The sequence below is a fragment of the Macaca mulatta genome, chromosome 1, assembly GCF_049350105.2.
Source record: "Macaca mulatta isolate MMU2019108-1 chromosome 1, T2T-MMU8v2.0, whole genome shotgun sequence".
In the NCBI taxonomy this organism is placed as follows: Eukaryota; Metazoa; Chordata; class Mammalia; order Primates; family Cercopithecidae; genus Macaca; species Macaca mulatta.
Genome location: NC_133406.1, coordinates 233,146,018 through 233,166,753, shown reverse-complemented (window position 1 = coordinate 233,166,753; position 20,736 = coordinate 233,146,018). Strand labels below are relative to the sequence as shown.

The 20,736-nt window shown below is 55.9% G+C and overlaps 1 protein-coding gene across 10 annotated transcripts in view; it reads left to right on the top strand.

Moving 5' to 3' along the window:
* Positions 1-20,736, top strand: part of CAMTA1 (calmodulin binding transcription activator 1) — a 973,269-nt gene that overhangs the window by 830,335 nt on the left and 122,198 nt on the right. For all 10 annotated transcript variants that reach the window (XM_028840340.2, XM_077976312.1, XM_028840326.2 and 7 more), the window contains one exon: positions 13,991-14,144. In XM_028840340.2, coding sequence (XP_028696173.2) covers positions 13,991-14,144 — 154 coding nt within the window. The remainder of the gene's footprint in view (positions 1-13,990; positions 14,145-20,736) is intronic.

Sequence of the window (20,736 nt, the reverse complement as noted above, 5' to 3'; positions counted from 1 at the left end):
CTACCAAGGTATTAAAGAGGAACTGGGGAACACATTAAAAAACATACAGCCCAATTTAATCATGATTCCCTCTAAAACAATTGCTGGAATCTCACCATTGCCGTTGGCAGAGCATAAAAATCCTATAGATGCTTGATGGACCAGGCACAAATCATCCTCTGCTGCCTCCACGGCCAGCCCATTTGTCCGTCAAAGGAGAGCTTTGGGGTTTAGGTCTTTAACAGGATTGAGTGCAGGGGCTCCCTAGTTGCTCCTCCAGAGCAGAGGAAGGGTGGCCCCATCCCAACCTCCCAGACGTCCCTACTTAGAGCACCTGCCCTGCCATCACTACCACCAGGGAGATGCTAAACAGAAAGCCCACCAAACATCTCGGGACCCTACTCATAGTCCAGGTTGTGAAGAAGTTTGCTGACTGAGAAGCAGCCTTGTTCTGAATGCCACTTGCGGTGAACAACAACCAGCTCTGCTTTTCTGCAAATTCTCTCTGCAAAGCGAGGGAGGTGTAATCATTTGCTTCAGAAGGTTGTGAACATCAGGAAGGGGCAAAGCTGGGAGACAGCAGAGGATGGGGGTCGGGTGCAGCTCCCTGTCCTCACTCTCTCCCTGTCTGCTGCGTGATGTTCAAGTCAGTCTCTCCTGGTTCAGTTTTCCCAGCTGGAGATGGAAGGGGGTGGATAAGTTGGCCTGGATGATCCCTAAGTTTCCTCCCACCTCAGTATCCTCTGTTCCAAGAGGAGTAAACAGAAGGGTTTCGGAGACCCCTGACTTGCAGGACCCTGGCGGATCTTTCATGCACAAATTAAAATACATAAAGTATCCAGGAAGTGGACAGTGCTTACTGCAGAAGGGGCTGGAGGCACCGGAGCTCCTCAAGGGCTTGCGGTTCACTTGACGCCTGTGTCATCTGGATGAGGACTGGAAATGATCCCACTGGCCCACGGGAATCCCACCTTTCCAATATGCAGGATGGGGATGGGGCACCCACCTCTTTAATTCGTGGAGAGTTACGGAATATTTTTCAGGAAAATGGAGCTTTGTTTTCTTCCAGAGTTTGGAAGATAGCCAAGAATTATTTCAGAGACCCTGTTTTCATGATTGGACAAGAATGGCTGGTGTTTAGCTCATCGTCTGTTGGAGATCATGATGCTTCCTTGATGTTTGAAAAGAATTTAACTTTGCCTAGATGGGCTCCTATCTCAAAGAATTACACTTCCCAAATAAGCCGTGTCTGAATTAATTTGATGTTGCTCCACTTGGAAGTTCCATACGATCTTAGGAAAACTTTGTCCTTAGCAATACTGTGAGATGACGTAACACTGACTGGAGAGGTCAGTCAGAATAATACCTGGCCATTCTGAAGCTTTCCCATGGGGCGGGCACTGTTCAAATGCTGTATCTTGTTTAGTCTTCACAACCACCTCAGGGAGCAGGCACTACTATTCTCTCCATTGTATGGATGAGAAAACTGAGGCACAGAGATGAGACTGCCCAAAGCTCGCAGCTAGGAGATAGCAGAACCCAGACTCGAACCTAAGGTAGTTGTCTCTGGAGCACACACTCTCTACCACTCTGCTTCCTCAGCATCAGATAGTCCTGGGCTTAAGTTAAGGGCAGGGCTTTGATAGACTACTTAGATTCTTTATGTGTAAAGCAGATGGGGCCATAACCAGTTCTGCCTTGTGAGGTTGCAGTGAGGATTAAACAAGCTAAGTCCTGGGAAGTAGTTAGCACCCAGCACCTGGAGCATACAGGTCTGAAGAAATGCTAGTTCTCAGCAATCATAGCAGTGGGGGTTATTGAAACCATAGGATCATCTGAATTGTGTAGTGGAAAGTGACCAGCTTAGCAGAAAGAAGACATGATCTTTTTTTAGGAATTAGGGCTCTTGGGTGATGCAACAAAAAACTCTACTTGACCTGACTTTGGGGGAAGAGGAGATTTGGGGGTTGGAATTGCTGAAAAGTCTTGAGGTGTGCTGGCCTGTGTTCCATCAGTGGCATTGAGGCTCTGTGTCTTCTCCCCTCAGCCCTGTTCCTCACGCCAGCTCCCTTCTCTGCCTCCATGTGCTGGCAAGAGATGGCTTCCAGGAGCACTAGATTTCATTCTCCCAGGTTCGAGTCCAGCAGGAAAGAGCAGCCCTGCCTCCAAGTGGCTCCAGCCAAAGCCTAGTGATTAGCACTGAGTGGAGCCATGAGTTTCTCCCTGAGCCGATCAGTGTGGCCCGAAGAATGCGGCTTGGCCAGCCTGAGTGACAAGCTCCATGCCTGGACTGGGTTGGAGACATGGCTGGATTGCTAAAGAAAACTTGGAAACTCTCTTATCAAAAAAATGAGTGCACTAGAGTTGGGTCCAGCTCAGCCTCCCATGAGCCACGTTGCGTGAGCAGATCATGTAGCACCTTTCAGTCCAGCAGGGATGGCGGCACAAGCCCAACTTCCTCCAGAGCTGTGGAGGGGAGCAGATGGGCAGGAAAGGCTCCAGAGCACATCGGTCACTCCAGAGATGCCTCAATGACTGTTTGGTGCCATTGTCATCTGATGGGCTTGATTCACTGCCTAATGGGGCACGGTTCTGAGCAGGCACACCAGCTCTGGGAGCAGGATTGGGGCACACGTGCTTGGAGAGGATGGAAGAGGCAGGGGAGGGCAGCAGGCCTGGCTTCCAGCCATCCGGGAGGACAAGGCCGGTCTAGGCTGCAGGCGGGACCTCTTTGAGGCTGGTAAGGAGGCCATGTGGCTGTGGATTTAGCTCCTGGGAGGGACAGGAGGTCAGAGGTGTGATGACTGCAGCCCTCTGAGACCTGATTGCCCAGCATCTGTACTGTTCCACCCTCTGTCTCTGCTGGGCCAGGGCTGCATGCCCTGAGAAGGACCTTTTCCCTATAGGAGTTCCCTGTGTCCATTTGAAAGGCCCATGGCTTCTTGTCCCAGGGGTGGTCGGAGCAACTCTTACAGCATCACCAATAAATCAAAAATTAGTTCAAGGTGAGAGCAGGAGACGAACAGGACAGGACACCAACCAACAATCTCATCCAAGCTCAGGCTCTGCCAAATGCAGGATGCCAGCAGCCTGCATCCCTGACAGGTCCCTGGCAAGCAAGAGAAGGATGGTTGGATGCTGAACAGTCCGGCTGACACTTGCAGCCCCGGATTCCACCCTGGTGGGGGCACTGGCCATCATGGTGTCTCCTGGATTTGGGGGTCCCAGAGAGAGATAGTCCCCAGCATCCCGATCTCTTGCACGACTCCTTATGGATCAGTCATCTGGGAACTAATGTCACCCATTTTAGAAAAATCTCTTTATATGTTTCAGCCCATGTCGCCTTGGAATAATGAGTCTCATACATTGACTGCCCGCTGTGTAGTTTGATTGTGCTAAAATTACCTCCCTGAGCTCCAGGGTGGGGGAACCGTATTCTTAGCATTCATGGATGTAGAGTTAGAGGCACGCTTTCACTTCTTCTCCCTTTTCTGAAGACTCGAATCACATCTCCTCCCGACTTTTGTCTTTCTGGACCGGAAAGCCTTTATCTTCGTTTTCCTGGAGCTGCCTGCCCCTCCTCGGCTGATGCTCCCTCACCCCTGCACTCACTAGTTCAGACCGAGCTCTGCAGCAAAGACACCTCGGCCATTTTGTCTCCAGTTTCCAGGTCGTGCCCTGCTCTCCAGGCTGGGCCTTTCTGGTCCCTGCAACAACTGTGAACCAGTGGCTTCTGTGGATCCTGGGAGGTCCTCTCTCGGGTCTGGCAATGGCAGCTCGGGCTGCCAGCCTCCGTTGGCAGTTTGCTTTACTCATCCTGAGCCCGCTGCCCCACACGTCACTGCCCTGGGATGCATCTGTAGCTCCCATACCCTCCGACACCGGCTTTTACGTTACTCATTAAAATTTAGTGTCATCTGCAAATGTGGAGATTTTATCAGACATGTCTTCCCCTGGGTCATTTATAATGATTTTAGATAAGGCCAGCCCCGGGCCCCATGCACATGTGCTGTTGGGCAGCCAGGGCTTGCTGCGCAATGAAAATGCCTCCCCTCCCCAGCAGCGCCCCCTAGGGTGGCTTGACCCCCTCGCAGCCTTTGGGTGGGACTGTTCCAGAGACTTCCTGAAAGTGCAGGCAGACGGGACCCTCTGTCCCCTCTCGAGGTACATGCATCTTTATCTGCTCAGCGAGACTGGAGAACTCCCTTCGGCCAGCATTCTCTGGGTGTCTAGGATGTGCCCAGGACTGTGCCAGGCCTGATCTCCCACCATAAATGTGTTTTTCCTACACTACCTTTGGGCTAAAGGAGGCAGAGCAAGCCAGCCCCTGAGCCAGCATGATTCCCGGAACCCCGCACCAGGTGGAAATTGTTTAACTATATTCCCATGACTGGAAAATTCTGGTAATTGTGTAATAACAACAGCAGCAGCACTCAGCAATTACCCAGGGTTTTTCATCTTCAGACCACTTTACCCACATTAACTAATTAAGTCTCCCAGCCTCCCTCCAAAGCAGGGAAGGGCTGCCGGCCCGACTCCCGCTGGCGCACAGGCTCGCGTAATGAGGGCAGCCGTGGGAAGGGGCTGCAGGGACCCCAAAGGCAGCCTACCTCTGCCCTCACTTGCAGGCCCTCTGAATCCCTTGCCAGGCATCGCTCAGAATCCGCTGGCCCTGCTAAGCACTGGCAAGGAAGCGTGGAGGTGTTCTGTGTGCCCTGCCACACTCAGCCACAGTGGGGGATCCCTGGTCCCAGCACAGATTGCAGGACCGAGCCCCCAGAAGAGCACAGTTGACTACTGACCCTGCCTATTACTGGGGACACCAGGGCCCCTCTTTCAGTTCCTACTCCCTCCCTTCTCTTTTTGCTTCTCCTTTAATAGCTCCCAACTTTGGGGATCTAGATCTGCACCATCAGTTACCAGGTGCTCAACTCCAGGGTCCCCGAAGGCTGTTCCCCACTCCCTGGACACCCCACAAAGGGTGTTCTAACTACTGTGGGCCCTTGATGTGGAGACAGGGACATCTGCAGCCTCCGTCCTGCCCTGAGGAGCTTACAGACCAGCCAGGAGTCTTCCAGCCCCATCCTTGCTCCTACCAGCTCCCCACACCTCACATGACCCAGTCAGGCTCCCTGGACGTGCTTTTCCTCTGACATAGACATGAACTGGGCTGCTGCCGCCCGGAGCACTGAGGCTGAGTGCACAGCCCTCCCATGAAACATCTAGTGAGCCCCACAGAGCCCTGGGGCAGTGGCCTGGAGGTGTGAGATTGTGGCTTCAAGCAGGGCTGGCACCCAGAGACTCAGCCCTCCAAGGTACTCTCCTTTCTGTAAACGAGCATAGCAATAGCACCTGCGCCTGTGGGTTGTAGAACTTGAATGTGGAGCCCGAGACACAGCTGACACTCAGAAAGCGATCTCTGAAAACAGAAATGCCCACTGGGAGGTGTGTGCTGTGGGTCCAGGCACGCTCCCACCCCCGAGTGGCCGTGGAATGCCACAGTACCATGCATTGGAGCCATCAGAGGCAGGGAAGAGAGACCCAAGGAGACGGCAGCCTCCAGGGGCCGGCAGATCCTGGGAGACTTGAGAAGCAGGCGCCCGCGTGCCCTGGCCCTTCTCAGGGAGCATCCTTCTTGTGCTTCCGTCCATCCTCCAGGCCTGTCTGACCCTCCCCCTGCCTCCTGACCACCCTCAGTGGGTGACAGTGGGGATGGAACCCAAGCCTGCCAAGGCCTTCTTGATCAGCCTCCTTTCTAGTGGAACCATCGTCCCACCTCACACCTTTACCCAGAGCAGAGAGGACAGGGGCCCAGCTACCTGGGGCAGCCAGAAGGTGGGCGAGAAGATTTTGCACAGTCCTGCAGCCTAGTGACACCACAGCCCTGTGCCACCCAGTGTCGCCCTCTATCCCTTCCCTAATAAACCCTGCCCTTCTCCCTGCCAGCCTTGCACACCAGTTTCATGGGCTCCTACCCTCGTTGTTCATTAAGCATCCAGGTGCAGGGAAGCCTGTGCCTCTGACGATGAGGTTTATGGGACATTCAGAATATATATAAACGGTACTAATATGACAAATGCAAAGATCGAAGGAGCTTGCGATGCCGACAATGCTACTTCCTCGCCCGTCTCCCTTCTGTCTGGCTGGCGGCACACAGGCCCGCCCCCCGCGCCCCCAGCGGCAAGTGAGGAGGTGTGTGGCACTATTACATGCTATTATGACTTTCTGGGTAATGTATACATTTTCACTATCACACGGCCTCTCTCCTTCATTTTTCATGAGAACTGGCACGAGATTAATGACTGAGCCCCAGAAGAAACGGAACGCCATGCCACTCTGATTTATTGACCACTTAGCGCTGATGAAGCTGCAAACAAGAGTCAAACAGATGTTGCAGCTGCATTTTTCTTTATCAAAACCAACAGCTTTTTGCATTTTTAACCACTTCTTGCATCACCACCCTGCTTACTCCACAGAAAAGGGTCCTGGCTCCAGGCCTTCTCCTCCTCAGCGGAGATGGAGGAGCCCAGGCCAGGGCCATGGGACCCTGCTGCCTGACACCCATTGGCCCAGGATCCACCCTGGAAGCAGCCAGGAACAGGATGTGAGATCCCCAAGACTCTTGCTGGGGGTGACTTGAGTCCCCTCCGTGGGTCTCTGGGGAAGAGCTCACTGCTGTACCCTCAACCAACTCCAAGGGCCAATTGCACACACCCAGGGTGGGCTCAGCACGTGGGAGGTGCAGAGCTCAGCTCCCCTCTGCAGCCTGGAGCACCTCCCCACTTCCGCCTCATGCCCATTTACTAGGCAGTGTCGGTGGCCTTACATATGAGCGCCGCTGGGGGCCAGGCCCGTCATGAGCCCTTTGCCTGCCTCACCCACTCCTGGCAAGGTTCAGGCCAGCACTAAAGGGTCTGCTTAACACTGAGCAGGCATTCTCTGCAGAACGTTCTCAGCCTCTCCTGTGCTTTTGGAGGAAAGGCCCTCAGCTTGTCCCCTGTCCTCTCTTTGTCCCTGTGGTTTGGGTGAAAGATGCATCTAGAAAAGGTTCTAGAAGAGACTGACTCTACCTCAGGCTCCCGGGAGATGCCCTTCCACCACCTTCAGCCTGCGAGTCCTGTGCCTGGCAGGGCCCTGGGAGTCTGGAACCGGGGAGATCTGCAGCTCCAAATGCATTTCCAGGAGGCACAGCTGGGTTAATGGACAAGCTGAACTTCCCTCGGAGAGGGGCAGAGGGCTCATGGACCCCCTCAGATGCCACCCCTCCTGGGCCCCTTCTGAGGGAGTGGACCCCCTCCTCTTCCAGCCCATGCCTGGGGTGGACAAAGACTCCTTCCCTGCCCCTCAGTCTCTGTCTGTCCCTCTAGAAGACATGCCTGGGGGTTCTCCAGGGTTGGTCCTGAGACACTGAGTCTCCGGAGAGGAGACAGCCACCACCCCTGCACCAGCTCCCACAGCCAAGGCCAGGTGCCCCCTGGCAGGCTTGTTGGCCCGTGTGCTGGGGCAGCTTGGCGGCACCCCGCTATGCCCCCGGTTTTCAGTCGGTGGGATGGAGTCCCTGCCATGTGGCTGCCCTGCAGACAGTCCCAGCCATCCGGAGCTCACACTTGTGGCCAGGAAAACAGGCCAAACCCGGGTAGTAATTGAGCGGAAACTGAGAGATTAGTGCTGCAAAGACAGCAAGGTGGGAGCCAGGCAAGGTGGGCACTGTTGTCAACGGGGTTGCTGAATGAGGTTTCCACAAGGAAGTGACCTGGGATCGACGTGGCACGGAGCGCGGCAGCCAGAGACCACAGCCCAGGGAGAGGAGCAGCAGATCTGGGGAATGGGGTGGTGGGAGCCAGGTTCACTACCCAGGCAGCAGCCAGCAAGAAGCACAGGTGGCCCGGCCTGGAACCGTGGCAGGAGTGTGGGCTTGATCTCAGTGCCAAGGAGCCGTCCGGAACAGCCTGACCACGCCGGCTGCTGTTTGAAGGATGGGTCGAGGAGGGGAAGAGCAGACGTGAGGACACCCGGGAGTCGGGCACACTCCCACGTGAGCAGGAGAACAGGTGGAGGCTCAGACTTGGTGGTTGCAGGCAGGGGGTAAATGGGAGGATCAGGCTTCCTGGGGCGGGAGAATTGGCAGAACTGGATGATCGACTGGCCGTTGAGGGAGAGGGAGGGAAAATGAGGGGATGACTCCCGGGCTCCAGACCTGGGCAGCTGTGGGAAGCCTGGAGGGGCAAGTGTCTGAGCGGGAGGTTGGGAGGCGAGGTCGGCCCTGGGAAGTCGTGGGTATTTTGAGGACTTTAAGGGGTGCTGTCAACAGCCAGGTAGGCAAGAGAGGAGAGGCAGGCTGGAGAGAGAAATCGGGATGTCCTGGGAATCTGGTGGGTGTGAGGTCAGGATGCTAGATAAGGCCACTAAAGAAGGAGAGAGGGAGAGAGGGAGAAAGAGAGCGGGAGAGAGGGAGGGCAGAGCCCCAGGCTGGATGCTGGTGGAGGAAGGGCCTCTGCACACAACAAGAGGAGAGCTGGGACGGGCTGGGGCTGCCGGCGGAGGAAGGGGACTCTAAGCAGCAGAACTGTCCACTGGAGGCTTAACCCACCTCCCCCTCTCGGGGAGCATGTCAGGGCTTTGTTCTGTCTGGGTTTGGTTTTGGTGGCGGTTGGTGGTGGTAGAGCGGGGCCTCTGTCCGTCCTGACGGCATCGCAGCCATTCCGAGGCCTGACCCTGCTTCCTGCGGCAGCCCCAGTGAGAAAGAGGCGCAGCTTCCATGCTTACGGGTGAGGAGCCTGAGGCACCAAGAGGGAGGAGGGATCCCCTAGTCCGCAGCTCTTCCAGAAGGCTGTGGAAGTTCTGAGACTTTTACTTATCCTTGGCTTCCCCTACCACCACCACAGTCACAGACCATGCCACGGGGCTCCCTCTCCCCAGCCTTTGACACCGACCAGGCCTCCGGGAAAGCAGGGGCTCATCTCCAAAGGTCACACTCACTTTGGGGGGTGACCCCTAGCATCTCGCCTGAAAACTCCATACCCGGGGTGGGGCTTCTCCACAAGCTCTTCTTCCCTGCCTGAACCCACAAGGCCTGACAGGGTGGTGAACCCCACGGAAACATCAGGGCAGCCTGGACAAGACAAAGGCAACTTCACGCCACAACTGTCCAGAATCCAGAATCCAGGGCCCTGGCAGTGTCTGTCGCCTGCCGTGACTCTCAGATCCAGGCTCGCATCTGTATTCCTCCAGGCCGCCCTGCTGAGCTGGTCCGCCTGAGCCCATCTCGCCACTAGCAAAGCAGCTTGGCGAGGACTCTGACACCGTTGCGAGCACTCCATGAAACTGATACATGAGGACTTCAAGGCTAATATATTTTTCTGCCAAAAACACCCAATAAAATGTAAAACTAATGAATAAAATTGCAACATTGCCAAGAAGCGATGTGTGCCCCAAATTTCCAAAAATACCTCCATCAGTCTGTGTCTGAAAACCAGCCCTACGCCAGGAAATCGTTACTACTCAACTCTGGGCATTCCAGCAGCAAGAGCTCCAGGCCCTGGGATGGAAACCGGGAGGCTGCCTGCTCCAGCATCTCTCCTGATCCTGCACTTGGTCTCCTGGACCTGCCAGGGGCTGGGACATTCTGCTAATTGTATCAAAACAAGGGAGAAAGGCAAGGCCCAGCATGGAGGCTCCCAGGAAGGGACCCCCCAGCCCCGGGTGTTGGGCATGTGCCCTCAGTTGAAAGGGGTAGTTCTAGATGCTACGATCCCTACGTTTGTAGTTACTGAAGTGGGATCCACTGACCGGTGGATCTGTGAGACTCGAGTTGAAGTGTTGATGCGCCTTGGGGTATGTTGGAGGACGGGGTGGGTATCCACTGCCTGCGTCAGGCTCTTAAAGAGATCTCAGACCTAGAAAAATGAAGAACCAGCCTTGCATTGTATCTTACCTTCCTAGCAACAACCTGTGTTTAGAAAGCCTTCCCGGCCAGGTGCAGTGGTTTGCACCTATAATCCCAGCACTTTAGGACGCCAAGGTGGGTGGATCACCTGAGGTCAGGAGTTCAAGACCAGCCTGGCCAACGCGGTGAAACCCCATCTCTACTAAAAATGCAAAAATTAGCTGAGCGTGGTGGCAGCCACCTGTAATCCCAGCTGCTCGGGAGGCTGAGGCAGGAGAATTGCTTGAACCCGGGAGGCGGAGGTTGCAGTGAGCCGAGATCATGCCATTGCACTCCAGCCTGGGCAACAAGAGTGAAATTCCGTCTCAAAAGAAAGAAAGAAAGAAAGAAAGAACGAAAGAAAGGCTTCCCTGCCCTTTGTAGACCCAGAAAACTGAAGCCAGATGTCAGGAGAACACAGGTCTAGGGAGGGCACAAGCAGGAGGTTAGAATTCAGCCTAATTTGATTCTACAAACCTTAAATAAGCACCGGTGATTGTTGGACTGTCATAGCTCCAGGGCATTGTCCCTGAGGTTGAGGAAATAAAGTTGATGTTCAGACAATTAAAGCACAAAGCCAAATGCCATCCTACTAGGGTAGAGGCAGAGAGGGAATCAGGGAAGGCTTCCTGGAAGAGGAGGGCATCCTGGTGTCTGACCTCCAAGAATAGGCGGAGGCTGGTTATGCAGATGGAGGCTGAGCCCTGCAGGCAGAACTTCCTGAGATAGCAGCGTTTGGGGTGCTCTCGTGCAGGAACTCCACAGTTTGGGTTCATGGTGAGAGAGGGAGGGCCTTTGCCCCACGAGACCCTGCCTGCCTGCCCACCACCTTGGCCTCCCACAGCAGGTCCCAGGCACCCAGGCTGTGCTCATCGGGGCTGTGGAGCAGGATGCGGCAGCCCTTTCATCTCCCAGGCGTCTGGCATCTCAGCTCCCTCCTGCAGGGCCAGGCTCCTGCTTCAGGGACCAGAATCAGAGGCAGCCCTGGGTGGCTTACTGGCCCCTGCAGCCCTTTGATCTTTACTCATCTTGCTCAGCAGCTGGCACTGCTGCCTGGCTGTGCCCAGGCACAGGCAGGAGCCCTCGGCTCAGACACAGTCCCCAGGAGGCCAGTATGTTGGTCTGTAGAAAGAACATGGGGCAAGGACACAGTGAATCACCCCGTCTCTCCACCTCCATGCAAGGGGCATAGCAGATCTACCCGACCCACCTCTTGGGCATACTGCAAGAATGAAGTGAAATGGAGATGAGACAGTACTTAGGCCAAGCAGAAAGGGAGGCCACCAGATGTCTTGGCAGGACCTGAACCTGGAGTCAGAACCCTGGCTTCCAGATCAGGCTGTGCCCTGCTGGCACATAGCTTTGGGCAAGTCACAACTTCTTAGTGCTGTAGGCGCCTCACTATAGACGGAGGACACCCTCCCCTGCCCTGCCCTGCCCTGCCCGCCTCCTTGGCTAGCAGCGGCACCAAATGAGATAATGGCTGGAAAGTGCTTTGAAAAGAATAAAGTGCCACGCTGATGTCAGGGATTATCATGATTATTAAGGAGCATGATTACCACAATCCAGAAAAGCCGCCATTAAGGAGAAGGCTCCTGTTGATGTTGATTGAGTTTCCTGGTTATCTGAGTATTGGCAGGAAAAAATCTGTTTGAACCCTTGGTGAAAATCTTTTTTAATTATGCCAGTCTCCTTACTTACATTGGTCATGGTGTGATCTTGAGTCTTTATTTATTCATGGATTGATTGATTCATATATTCATGTATGACTCTTGCCCTGACAACATCCAAAAAAGCAGCTGCAGACCCAGCTCTCTCCTGCCTGGGGTCCTGCCTGTCTCAGGACTCATGGTTGAGTCTCAGTCTACCAGCCGGGGAAAGCAGAGGGCAAAGCAGCTTTTCCTCTATCAGGAGGAAAAGCACAGGATGAAGCCTTCCGCGTGGCTTTTTCCATCATTCCCTGCAGCGTCCTGATATCCTGTCATGTTTCCTTAGGACAATGCAAGAAAAAAATGGTTCAGGCGGGGCGCGGTGGCTCACACCTGTAAACCGAGCAGTTTGGGAGGCTGAGGAAGGCAGATCACCTGAGGTCGGGGGTTCGAGAGCAGCCTGACCAATATGGTGAAACCCTGTCTCTACTAAAAATGCAAAAATTAGCCAGGCTGTGGTGGCGTGCACGTGTAATCCCAGCTACTCAGGAGGCTGAGGTGGGAGAATTGCTCGAACCTGGGAGGTGGAGGTTGCAGTGAGCCGATATTGCGCCACTGCACTCCAGCCTAGGTGACACAGCAAGACCCTGTCTAAAGAGAAAAAAAAAGGTTCAAGAAATACCCTCTGATTGAGATGCAAGAGTTTAGCTAGGTTTTTCTGGCTTATGCAGATGCATCTAGAAAGTGACAGGATTGCTTTTTTTTTTTTTTTTCTTTTTAACTTGTCAATATTGATGTGGCCAGATAAGCAGCGCTGCCTTCTGGGGAGACCATAAGAAAGCCACAGAAGGCCCGATGCTCATCCCAGCGACACTGCTGCCTCACAAAGGCCCCTTGGCATGTCCTACCCAAGCTCAGGGGGCAGAAAGCGACAGAGGACATTCTTAATAAGATGTCATGGGAAGGGGCTGACTGCTAAATAGAACCGATTTGAGACAAACTGGGCTTTTTTTTTTTTTTTTTTTGAGACGGAGTCTCGCTCTGTCACCCAGGCTGGAGTGCAATGGTGCAATCTCTGCTCACTGCAACCTCCGCCTCCCAGGTTCACACCATTCTCCTGCCTGAGCCTCCCAAGTCACTGGGACTTACAGGCGCCTGCCACCATGCCTGGCTAATTTTTTTTTTTTTTTTTGTATTTTTTAGTAGAGAGAGGGTTTCACCGTGTTAGCCAGGATGGTCTCGATCTCCTGACCTCATGATCTGCCCGCCTCGACCTCCCAAAGTGCTGGGATTGCAGGCATGAGCCACTGCACCCGGCCGAAACTGGGCCTTTTAGGTCTTCAGACTGAGAGCTCTTTCCCAGAATACCCGGTGGACAGCTGGTGCCCAGAAGTTCAGGAAACTCCGCCCCAGAAGCCAACAAGAAAGAGTGGATGAGCCGGACAGGGTGACAGAAGAGCTCTTCTAGGGAGGCGTTCCCAGAGATTCTGGGCACCAGCTGCCCCCTGGGTACTGCTTAGATGGAAAGTGCCAGCTGGGTGCGGTGGCTCACGCCTGTCATCACAGCAGTTTGGGAGGCTGAGACGGGCAGATTGCTTGAACCCAGGAGTTCAAGACCAGCCTGGCCAATATAGTGAGACCCCATCTCTACAAAAAATACAAAAATTAGCCAGGTGTGGTGGTATGTGCCTGTAGTACCAGCCTCAGGAGGCTGAAGTGGGAGGATCACCTGAGCTCGGGATGCAGAAGTTGCAGTGAACTGAGATCACACCACTGCACTCCAACCTAGACAATGGAGTGAGACCCTGTCTAAAAAAATAAAATAAAGTGCTTCATTGTGGGGCTGTTCGTCGGGGGAGAAGACCACGGCTGAAGGCGGAGGGGCTCCAGCCCTCAGCAGGAGGGGCCTTAAGCTCTGGGAGCTCCTTTTCCCCTTGGGGAGAAGCAGGTGATGATGCCTGTGTTGGGGGCATCCCACAAGCTGTGAGGGGGAAACGCGTGTTGGGCGTGAAGGGGGGAGACGGCAGTGGCTGTGGTGTGAGGTCAGGGATGTTGGGTTGGAGGGAATTGGACCTCATGCCCGTGGTTCCCAGTTACACACATATCAGCTGATGTGTAGGTCAGAGTTTCTCAACCAGGGGTGATGTTGCCCCTCAGGGGACACTGGGCAATGTCTGAAGACTTTTCCAGGGGTCACAGCTGGAGGGGGAGGGGCTTAATGACATCAGTGGGTGGAGGCCAGGGAGACTGCTAACATCCCACGTGCGCTGGACAGCCCCCACCACAGAACCATCTGGCTGCAACCGTCAGCAGTGCGAGGTCAAGAGAGCCGGGTGTCTGGGGCCTCAGTCTCTGCCTGTACCTGCGGGGTTGGGGGCGGCCCTGACCCTGGCGGGCTCCATGCCACCCTCATGCTGCCAGTCTGCTCTCCCCACAGAACCCCGACATCGTCCTGGTGCACTACCTGAATGTGCCAGCCATTGAGGACTGCGGCAAGCCCTGCGGCCCCATCCTCTGCTCCATCAACACCGACAAGAAGGAGTGGGCGAAATGGACTAAAGAAGAGCTCATCGGGCAGCTGAAACCCATGTGTGAGTGGCCTTGGCCAGCCTGGCGCCCCCATGCTGGGGACTAGGCTGGTGTCAACCAGGTGGGGCCAGAAAGGTCCTCTGTGGCCTTGGGGATGCGGATCTGGAGCCCCATCTTACTAGAATGACAGTGGCACCGTGAGCTTAGCTTTTGCCCCACCTTCACTTGGCCCCTTGTAAGCTCCCTATACAGCAGCCAGGGCATAAAATGCCAGGCCCACATGACAGATGAAAAGAGTGAGGTTTGGAGACACAGAGCATGCAGGGGAAGGAGCAGGCCAAGAGTGGGCCAGGACCGGGTCTCCAGGACCACAGACAGGAGTGGAGGCCAGCTGGGGAAGGAAAGTGTGGAACAGGGGAGGGGTGGCGGGAGCGGACCCTGCCTTCTGCCTTGCCCATCCACGAGGGATCTGGGCTTAGCCACCGCCTCCTGGACTCAGGGCCCGCCTCAGCTCCCAGGCTGGGTGGCAAATAGATGATGGTAATTGAGCTGGATTTCATTTTGTCAGCGAAGTGGTGCTTTCTGAAGCATCTGTCAGGTGCAAATCACAGAATGCAAAACACCGAGTGAGGCCGGGAAGCCGGGGCTGCTCCGTACTTTGTTGCAGTGGCCACAGCTCCCGGCAGCCGCTGGCGGCTCTCAGTGGCTTCTCCTGCTCCCTGTTCAGCAGGGCTCGGGAAAAACAAACACAGGTCTGGGGGCTTTCCTGAGCTGAGAAGAGCACGGGGGCTGTTTAGTGCTGGACACGCAGCCCTCAGGGTTCAGGGACATTGATGGTCAGGGCTCAGGGCAAGGACCTGCCATCCGCGGGGCCTGGGGGGCGGGTCAGTGGCTCACTCAGAAGCAGAACTGTCCCTGGAGCTGGCTGGAGGGAGGAAGCAGCTGCTGGTCAGCATAGACAGCGGGGGGACTGAAATATTCTTTCTGCGGCTGGGAGCAAAGGTGAAGGTCCCTGTGCCTGGGAGGGTCCAGGCTGAGGCTCGGAGCACCCGCAGTGATGCTAATCCTGAGAGTCCCCTGGGTGCTCGGACTCAGGGATCTGCTCCCAGCCTCATGTTTGGGGCTGAGGGTCAGGAGGGACAGAGGGGTCTGTGTGGCAAGGGGGGCCCCCCAGTGGGTGATAGCCTTGCCCACCAAGGGCTGGACCACAAGACTGAGCTTCCTCACATATCGTCCTTTGAGCCAAGTACCCCGTTGGGAGTTTTGGACCAGGCTGGTCTCAGTGCTCCTGCCTGGAAACTCGAGGCAGGCAGCCCAGGGGCCTCCTGAGCTCAGGCCACACCCAGTGGCAACCTTCTTAACTGTGGTCCTGACCACATCCCTCCCTGCTTAAAACCATTCAATGCACACTCAGTGTCCCAGCTCCTGAGCACAGCCCCTGGCCTCTGCAGGACTCTGCGCGCTTTCTGTCTGTTGTAGTCCCCACTGCCCAGAGCCTGCTGCCTCTCTGCCTGCCCCTCTCCCTGCCTCTGCCTGCTCACCCCGCCTGTCCCTCAGCTCTCAGCCTCTCCACAGGCCCTCCCACCACCCAGCTGGGCCTTCACACCCCTGTGCCCTGGCCTCCTCGAGTCCCCACAGGGGAGATGTCAGCCTCCCACGCTTCATCAGGAGGGGCCTCGTGAGCCTCTTCAAAATGCTGCTGAGCACCAGGACGCATGGGGAAACGGCCCGGCTACCCTTGGGAAGCACTCCAGCTCTCCGCACAGCGCTGGGCGTGCACAGGGCCCTGGAAATAGCCCTGGAGTGGTGGAGGGGAAGGGACCTGCCCAGGGGCCTGAGCAGCAGACAGAAGCTGCAGAGTCCTGGCTCTGGGAGCCGGGGCTGCTCAGTGGCACCTTCCCAAGGGCAGGCCAGAGGTTAGGAGTCTGGGGCACCAGTGCTGGGGGCCCTGCTGTCAGACCCGCCTGCCTGCCCTTCCTACTCAGTACCTAGGGGGTACCTCACTATGCAGGGCTGGCACCGGACACTGGGTCCTGCCTAGACCCCGCCCCAGTGGCCTACTCATACTTTCTCTGCCGCAGGGCCTCAGCTGGGCCAGCGCGATGACTCTGCTGACCAGGAGCTCTGGTGCCCCCTAGGAAGGGCAGTAGAAAGAGTCAGGGCTGGTGAGTCAGGAGGCGGGTGCTCGTCCTGGCTTCATGGCTGCCCCGCTATGCGGCCCTGGGCCAATGCCCCACCCTCTCTGCACCCCAGTACCCCTTCTGTAAAGGGGTAGCAAGAATCTAGCAGCCTGTGCCCTAAGACCAGCACTTCCAGCCAGCTCAGGAGGCCCGGCTCAGCTCCTCCACCCCTGCGCACCCTGTCCAAGGGGCTGAAGCTGCCAGCCTGTCCCATTTCCTGGGAGGTAGAGTCACTCCAGGGAGCTCAACTTTGTCCCTGCACTCAGGGCCTGGAGGAAGTGGTCTGGAACCTCTTTCCTGGAGCTTAGTCAATGCTTTCAAAATAAGAGTCCTAAGGACTCTTGCCTTGAAAGGGTGACCAGGGTCCAGGTGCTTCTGGAGCTCCTCCCATCCCTCAGTGTTCACCTTTAGAGGTGAGTTCCCGCTCAAAACAAGTCTTCAGTCAGGAGGAGGAGTTGCCTTCCTGGCCTTTCTGAGCCTTCTGTCTGCTTCTTCTTAGGTCACTAGAAGGAGTTCCTCTTGTCAGATTCCACTGGAAAATTAGGGCCCCTTTGCTGGACAAAGGCCCCTATCCACATGGCCGGAGAGGAACCCCAACCCCACTGGGCCGCAGTAAAAGTTCCGAGAGATTGTGTGAGCCAGAGATTAGCCAACGGGGTGCTCCCAAGGGAAAAGATGCCTTTCAAGGTGGCTCCTACAGTCAGAGGCTGCTGGCCTGGGCCCTCCCAAATTCTTCTCCACACACACCTTTAGCCACACGCTCCCCATCTTCCCTGGAGCTGCCCATCCATCAGACAGGAATGCCACCTCCAGGCTGGGTGGGAGGAATTAGGCTTTATGAACTCCGGGGGGTGGAAACCAGGCCGGAGCCAGCCTCTGACGCTGAACCGGAGGGAACTGTGAATGCTGCTCAAAAATCTGCACTGCATCAGAAAATTATGTAAAACTACAACAAACTCCCCATAAATCTAATCACACTCGGCTCTCTGGTGTCTCGGGGGCGGGGGGGAAGCAGAGCCGCACACAATTACTCGTTGAGCGAGTGCGTGTGCTCTGACAGAGACAGTCTGAGAAACACGGCCCTGGAAATGCGGCTGCAGGAGAAGGCGCAGGTGCTGATCAAGCTTGGAACACACATAGGGCTCCAGCTAAACGTGTCCGGGGAGAGCAGAGGTGTGCTGAGAGCCAAGAAGTCCTCAGATTTGATTCCAGAATCGGGCGGGTCACCCAACACTGGAGCCAAGCACATTATCTTCATCCCATTTCCACATAAATCACGTGCCTTCAAAGACTTCACAGTTTGATTTCCTGATGTTTCCAAATTTCTCTGCCCACCAGCGGAGCTGTCAGCGGTTTAATCAAAATGTTGTGCTTCTCAGGGGTGAAGGGAGATGGGTCTGCAGCCTTTGCCTCACCTGCTGTGAGATGGGGGCTCCATGACCTTGTGCCCTGGGAATCTCACCAGGTGATTCAGAGAATCTCATCCTGGTCCTTGCAGCTGTGCCCTTTGGTCAGAAGGGGGCTTCCCTTTCACCTGCAATCTGAGGCCTGCTTCCTCCAGGTGAAAAAACCACACAGAGAAATAAATGAAGATGGCTGATAGGAATTCCCAGGACGTTCCCAGAGCTCTTTCCTGTCTTTTGGAATCGCTTCTGTAATCATGAGAATATGGGCCCTGCCGCTATGAGGAAGGCCAAAATCACAGTGGCTTCAGTGAGAGGGAAGCTCCTTTGGCTTTCATGTCACAGTTCAGGGTTGATGTGGCAGCCCCAGGGTCAGGGATCCGCCACCCAGGCTCCCTCCAGGTGGCTGCTCCCCATTCCTAGGGCTTCGCCCTCTTTTACATGGTCCAAAATGACTACTCCAGCTCCTGCCATTGCAACTGCATTCCAACCAGTGGGAAGAGGAGAAAATAAGGTGGAGGGTGAGTTCCTTCCCTTTAAGGACAGGGCCCACAAGTTGCATACATCATTTCCACTCTTGCGTCGTTGGACAGAATTTTGTCATATGGTTACTCCTAGTTGCAAGAGAGTCTGGGAAGTGTAGTTTTTGGCTATGTAGTTCCATCCTAACATACTCTGGGGAAAGAGGTTCTGCATGTGAGTCATTCAGAGCTGAGTAGAGCTGCGCTCAGCCAGGGGTGCCCCTATGGGCTTCAGCTTTCTGACTCATAGTGCACAGAATTCCTCATTTCAGTCCAAGGCCTGGCAATGACTGTCTGGGGCGCCGTCTGAGGCCTGGAGTTTATAGTACACAAGTGATCTAAAGCTTAGTATGTCTCATCCTGGAAATTCCGGGGTCTGTTCCAATGCAGCTGGTCTGAGAGAGCACCAGATTTGCACCCAGTAAACCCCCACCGTGTGAGTGAGGAGCTGGAGGGGGAGTCCTCTCCTCCCAGATCTGCCACTGAGAGACGACTTTGAGTGGAGTCGACTGCTCTGCCAGGCAGGGCTCTGTGCTTCTGTCCTGCCAAGCTGGCAGGAAACTTGCTCAGTGATCGTGGGCTGCTCAGAGCCACCGTGGTTCTAAACTGCCATGCCCCAAACCTTGCACCCTCAGCTCCACTGGAACCTACAGAAAGCCAGATGGAACCGTTTTCTCGGAGAAGATCCACTCCCTCTGGGCACCCGTGGCTTTCTTCCCTGCCCATTTCCTGGCAGCCCAGGAGGGGATGGCACACCAGGCATTTCCCAGCAAGCTGTTGGTGAGGTTGTTCCATCCGGAGTGAGTGGTGAGGGCATGACTTTTAAGCTATGTTCACAGCCCTTCCCGTGTGGTGATCTTGTCTCAGCTCTACCGCCTGGAGGCTCCTCTTGGAGTGCCCTGGCTGGCCAGATGGCCCTGCAGCCATGAGCAAGGCCTGGGCCTTCCTGCAGGCTTTGAAGGCCTGGAGATCAGCAGGCAGCTCCCGCAGCCGCCTCCGGGTTTAGCTCCACCCTGCTCGCCCACCCCAGAGCTCCGCTGGCGTCAGGCCAGAGTGCTCAGGCCTCTGGGGCAGGTGTCCTCTGCATCACTGGGCGGGCAGCAGGAGGGCTGGCTGTGGAGTCAGCAGAGTCCCAGGGCCTGCACCCACCCTGCACGCACACCACACAAGTGCTCCATGCACCTCCATGCTTCTGCACGGGCACATGATGTATCCACAGGCACAAGTGCGTGGGGATTCAGCGCCTCCACCTCCACGGTTCCTCCAAAAGCAACCTCACCTCCATGGTAGGAGGTGGAGGCCATAGTAAATGTGAGGCCACAAAGGCCATGTTGAAAGTGGAGGTGGAGGCCATCCTGAGTGTGGGGTGGAGGCCATAGTGAGTGTAGGCGAAGGCCCTGGTGAGTTTGGTGGGGGCCCTGGTGAATTGGGTGGAGGCCATGGTTACTGTGAGAGTGAAGGCTATGGTGAGTTGGGTGGAGGCCGTGGTTACTGTGAGAGTGGAGGCTATGGTGAGTTGGGTGGAGGCCGTGGTGAGTTGAGTGGAGGCCCTGTTGAGTTGGGTGGAGGCCACGATGAGTTGGATGGAGGCCATACTAAGTGTGAGTGGAGGCCCTGTTGAGTTGGGTGGAAGCCCTGGTGAGTGTGAGTGGAGGCCCTGTTGAGGTGGATGGAGGCCCTGGTGACTGAGGGTGGAGGCCATGGTGACTGTAAGTGTGAAGGCCCTGGTGAGTGGGTGGAGGCCATGGTGTTAGTGGAGGCCCTGTTGAGTTGAGTGGAGGCCCTGGTGAGTTGGGTGGAGGCCCTGGTGAGTTGGGTGGAGGCCACGGTGAGTTGGATGGAGGCCCTGGTAAGTGTGAGTGGAGGCCCTGTTGAGGTGGATGGAGGCCCTGGTGACTGAGGGTGGAGGCCATGGTGACTGTGAGTGTGAAGGCCCTGATGAGTGGGTGGAGGCCATGGTGTTAGTGGAGGCCCTGTTGGGTTGAGTGGAGGCCCCTTGGGTGGAGGCCCTGTTGAGTTGGGTGGAGGCCACGGTGAGTTGGATGGAGGCCCTGGTGAGTGTTAGTGGAGGCCCTGTTGAGTAGAAGCCCTGGTGAGTTGGGTGGAGGCCCTGGTGAGTGTGAATGGAGCCCCTGTTGAGGTGGATGGAGGCCCTGGTGACTGTGGGTGGAGGCCATGGTGACTGTGAGGGTGAAGGCCCTGGCGTGTGGGTGAAGGCCATGGTAACTGTGAAGGTGGAGGCTATGGTGAGTTGGGTGGAGGCCCTGGCGAGTTGGGAGGAGGCCCTGGTGAGTGTGAGCAGAGGCCCTGTTGAGGTAGATAGAGGCCCTGGTGACTGAGGGTGGAGGCTACGGTGACTGTGAAGGTGAAAGTCATGGTGAGTTGCATCGAGGCCATGGTGACTGTGAGGGTGGAGGCCACAGTGAGTTGGATGGAGGCCCTAGTGAGTGTGAGTGGAGGCCCTGTTGAGTTGGGTGGATGCCCTGGCGAGTGTGGGCTTGCTTTTGCTGTCACGGCCCCCACCGTCCATCTCCCTTAACACGCTGGTCC